This window comes from Symphodus melops (genome assembly GCF_947650265.1).
Source record: "Symphodus melops genome assembly, chromosome: 17".
In the NCBI taxonomy this organism is placed as follows: Eukaryota; Metazoa; Chordata; class Actinopteri; order Labriformes; family Labridae; genus Symphodus; species Symphodus melops.
In genome coordinates this window covers 225980-230979 of record NC_136707.1, presented here as the reverse complement: position 1 = coordinate 230979, position 5000 = coordinate 225980, and the positions used below count along the sequence as shown (strand labels likewise).

At 54.4% G+C, this 5000-nt stretch overlaps 1 protein-coding gene across 1 annotated transcript in view; it reads left to right on the top strand.

The window, feature by feature from the left end:
* Window positions 1-5000, top strand: part of srebf2 (sterol regulatory element binding transcription factor 2) — a 32484-nt gene that overhangs the window by 22724 nt on the left and 4760 nt on the right. Inside the window, exon 4 of the mRNA XM_079365410.1 lies at window positions 3837-4472. Within this exon, the coding sequence (XP_079221536.1) occupies window positions 3840-4472 (633 nt within the window). The 5' untranslated portion in view covers window positions 3837-3839. The remainder of the gene's footprint in view (window positions 1-3836; window positions 4473-5000) is intronic.

Genomic DNA, 5000 nt, shown 5'->3' with positions numbered 1-5000 from the left:
GCTCGCCGTGTCAGACACACACCTGTCCGCTGCTCACGAGCTCGCCGTGTCAGACGCACACCTGTCCACTGCTCACGAGCTCGCCGTGTCAGACGCACACCTGTCCACTGCTCACGAGCTCGCCGTGTCAGACGCACACCTGTCCGCTGCTCATGAGCGCACAAACCTTCCAGTGTTCACCTGACAGCCTTAAACAGGAGGGCTGCACTTCCTGTTTGTTGACCTTAACGTGACCCGCCCTCGGCCTTTAACACGCACACGCTGTGAAACGCTGCTCGTCATGACGGGGTGATTTATGGTGGAAGAAGCTGCAAACATGCGGACGGGAGCCAATTAGAGAGCAGCGTCATGCCTCCATCACCGCAGCATGAGCCGTGTTAACCCCGACGTTCATTAACGACCATCACCGCCGCTTAGCGTCCGTTTGGGCCCACTTAGCACCCGCTTCCTGTCTGAACCTGAAACACGCTCACTCACCTGGTCGATGCTGGTTAATGGTGGAGCACGCCGCAGGTCTTTAATTACTGACATGGCGTTCTGTCCAGCTCAAGGCCTCGTGCACGCCGCCCCTCACTTCCTGTCTTTTCAAATGAAGCGTATTAAAAGTGTCGGATGAAGAATGTTTACATGTTTGTAGTTGATCATTTTAGACTTTTAATGGGATGTTGTTGTGTTGTCGTGGTGACAGAGACGCCATCAGAGACACGACATGTTCATGGTTGCCGTGGAAACACCGGATGCACGATGAAGCGTGAGCTGGCGTCCTGTGATTAAACGCCACGCGCATTATACCTGGGTGCATCAGCTCGGCCAGAGAGAATCACTCCCATGATTCCCCGCCAGCCTCGACATCATCTCTTGTTATTGTTTTGATTGAGCGCCCCCTGCTGGAGGATGTTACACACCGTGCCTTTAAGGTCGAGTCTCGAGGCAGCTGCGTCCTTGAAGCAGCACAGACAGGAAGTCGTTCTCTCAGGGACACGTGAAGATATCGACACTTCTGCTCAGTCTTTCTGTGATTGTCGACTCTTTGATGAACGCTGTTCTCATTGGACACCGGCCGCACGCTGCAGTCTGTGCAGAGCAAGGCTTAGAAAGAGTGTGTGTGTGTACCTGCGGCGAGCTGCGCTCTGGTCATGTGTGAGCGATGTGGCGTCCGTGTGCGTTGGTTTGTCTAACAGAGGAAATGGTGGGTGAGCTGGGGGGGGTGAATCGGGGGACGTTTAGTGTCATCACCTCGCTGGTGTAATCTCCAGTTTAATACTCACCTTTAGTTTCTTTACGAGGTTCGCTTCGACTCGCTTCGACTCGCTTCGACTCGCTTCGACTCGCTTCGACTCGCCGTGCGGCGCTTTAACGACCTCGTCTGTCTGAGTGATCATTGGAGTTACACACACTGCTGGCTCGTATAATCTGAACCCCCGGGGTGTGTGTGTGTGTCTCCGTCTTCTGCCTGCTCCACGTCTCAGAAAATGTGTGCTCAAACAGGCCGTTTGGAGATGTTCCCTTCATGACATCACAAAGGGCATTAGCCCCTCCCCCAGGTGGGTGACACTCCCACAGCTAGGTGTTTGTTCTGCCCTCTGAGTCTGCCTTCTCACCGTAAACAATAGGACATGGAGCCAGAAAGCAGCGAGTACACCCGAGCCCTTCCAGAGAGGGGGCGTGGTCAGACACAGCTCATTTACATATTTAAAGCTACAGACACAGAAACAGCCTGTTCTGAGCAGGGCTGAAATAGAGGGGTTTATTAGAGGTTCATTTATCAATGCATCACCATGACGACGTGTCTGTGTTTCTTCTCACATCAGTGATGTTAGTGTGACATAAAACCCAAAGTCAGGACTTACAGGTGTCGTTCGCTTCCATCAGCGTGTTTACATGATCGATGCTAATCTTAAACGTGTGTGTGTGTGTGTGTGTGTGTATCTCTGTGTCCATCAACTGAGTCTGTACGTGTGCGCATGTAGGCCTATTTTAATTGTTGCCATGGAAACAGAGTGCTGCCAGAGAAGTCCAGATTCAAAGAGGGCATCTCTCTCTCTCTCTCTCTCTCTCGCCCTTCTGCTGCTCCTTTCTTCCTCTCCTCTTCACTTTTTTCTTTCATCTTTTTCTCGTCTCACCAAGGTCCTCCTTGGTTTACACTCTCCGTGTCGTTTCTTCCCACTCCTCCCTTCCTCCATCTCCTCGCTCCTCTTACCACCCCCCCTCCTCCCCCCCTCCCTCCCCCCTCCCACCTCTCCATCCTTCCTGGAGTGCTGCACAGTTGACTATTAACACAGGGACCTGTAATTAGAGCTGACGAACCACTAGCAATTAGTTCTCCCTAAAGAAGTTGTTCTGTCATCTCTGCATGCATCTTTTATCCCTCTCTCAATCTGCACGCCGCGTTCTCTTCCTCTCCTGTCACTCCCTGCCTCCTGAGCTGTCATTTTCACAGGCCGGCTATTGTTTTAGTCTTTCTGTTCGCCTTCGTACCTTCCATCTGCAGTCATGTATGACTTACACACACACACACACACACACACACACACACACACACACACACAATACAACCAGTCAAGAGCGACTTTATGAGCAACTACACCCCCATCCTCTGGGGCATCTCTGCCCACAAACGCCGAGCGAACATCTTATTCCCACAGCTGTACACCTACACAACGTATACGCCGGCAAGCTGAGGACACATGCCCTCCCACACACACACACACACACACACACACACACACACACACACACACACACACACACACACGTCGTGTTCAGAAAGCCTCTCTTCATGTCTGTCTCTGTCCAGCTGTGAAGCTGCCGGCTGAGATCTTTTATATCACAGACATTACACAACCTGAGCCCAAGACATGTTTATGGTTGCCGTGGAAACACGTAACTGAGCGTTTGCACTTAACATCAGTCACTGCACGATGAAGCGTCATGTTCCTTTTCACAGCAGCTCCTCGGGTCGGCTTCAACCAGCGTTCAGATTTCCTGACTTCCCTGAAAGCATCAAAATCGATCCATCCGACCTCCATCTCAAAAAGTTCAGCTTCAAACAGGAACCGTTAGACTGGACGCATCGCTCTGCAGAGGAGGGCGAGCGAGAGAGACGGTCAAGCAGACGGCAAAAGGCTCCGAGAGCTAAACTAGGCCAGCGGGGGGGGGGGGAGTTGATCCTCACGCCTCACCGTCTGTCCCTTCATCAATTTCTGGGTCTGTCAGTTTGTCTGCCTGTCACTCATCTCGCTTTCAACCGGCTGTCAATCAGTCAGAGCCCCCCCCCCCCCCCCCCCCCCCCCCCCCTCACGCCTGTCGCCCTCGGCAGCTAACGAGTGTGTTGATGAGTGTCGGCCCACGACACTGGTTCAATGTTGCGTCTAAGCTGTAACGCAGCCTCTCGCCACTAGTCGGCGCTTTGCGAGCTGTACAGCGGTCGGGCCTCCGCTCCAGCTGTCAGCCTGTCGGGATGTTTGGGAACACGTGACGTTGACATGATGCCAGCGTCTCGTCTGCAGGGAGCGTTTACATCTTCCATTAAACATCCCATCATGCTGCCTCGGAACGCTCGCCATCAATTATTCAGCTGTGTGATATTATACGTGTGTGTGTGTGTGTGTGTGTGTGTGTGTGTGTGTGTGTGTGTGTGTGTGTGTGTGTGTGTGTGTGTGTGTGTGTGTGTGTGTGTGTGTGTGTGTGTGTGTGTGTGTGTGTGTGTGTGTGTGTGTGTGTGTGTGTGTGTGTGCGTGCGTGTGTGTGTGTGTGTGTGTGCGTGTGCACTGATTCAGTCGATGTAACACGGAGCCATGTTAACCTCCATCTCTCTCTCTCCTCTGTGTTTTCAGGTAATGCCCTCCCACTCCTCCACCATGCCCGCCCACGGCTGCTGCAGCCCCTCCCCTTCACGCGGCCGAGCGGGACCCTACTGCGACCCCTCGATCACCAAGGGGCAAGAAAGGCGAGAGCGAGCCCGACACCCTCCCCCGCCTCCATCCCTCCCGGGTCGCCCCAGCGCCTCGCTCCGCCTCTCCCTCCTCCTCCTGCTGCTCTGCCTTCTCCACCTGCCCCCGGCCTGCCACTCACGGAGAGAGAAGGGCGGGGGAGGCGGTGGCGGCCACTATGTCCCGATCCCGCAGCCCCCACCCCATCACATGGCGCTCCCCAACATCCTGCGCGGCCTCAGCATCGCCGTCCTCCTGGTGGGGAACTCCAGCGAGATGGCGCTGACGGGGGCGCGGGAGAAGGAAGACTTTGTGCACATGGCGCCTAACGTGGAGGTGCTGACCATGAATGAGACGGACCCTAAGAGCATCATCAAGAGCATCTGTGACCTCATGACGGAGCACTGGCTGCAGGGCGTGGTGTTCGGCGACGACACCGACCAGGAGGCCATCGCCCAAATCCTGGACTTCATCTCCGCGCAGACACACATCCCCATCCTCGGCGTCCGCGGGGGCTCCTCCATGATCATGGCCGCCAAGGTAGGACGCTAAAGTCTTCGAGGGGGGGGGGGGGGGGGATGCCATGGCAACGGTAAGCAGAACGAGTTGGTCAGCAAAGGGGAAGTGTTTCCTGCACTGCCTGTCGAAGGTGTCACCGTGCACCGTGTCCCAGAGCGCCCCGGGGTCGACCCGGGTTCGACCCCGGGTTCGACCCCTCCCCTTTTTGCTTCCTCCTGCTGTTTGCTTGCTCTAAATTTAAAACTTGCAAAGACAAATCTTAAAATACCGTCGTGTTCAGACGTCTGCTGGTGTCGTCTGAAGTTCTGTCTCTGCAGGATTTGATTTTGATTGCTGGAGCTTTGCTGTCAATCATTTAGTTGTATTTCTGTCACTCGTCTGACATCTTGTCTCCGAGTCGTTCTTCATTTACCAAACGCTGATTTATCGACTCTGCTGTTTAAGCTTCCACTTGTTTTTTACACCCAACTACTTCTAGACGGGCTGAAGAATGTGTCAGCGTTACCTTCTTCCCCCGCCATCGTCTCCTCATATCAAAGGAAGGCCGTG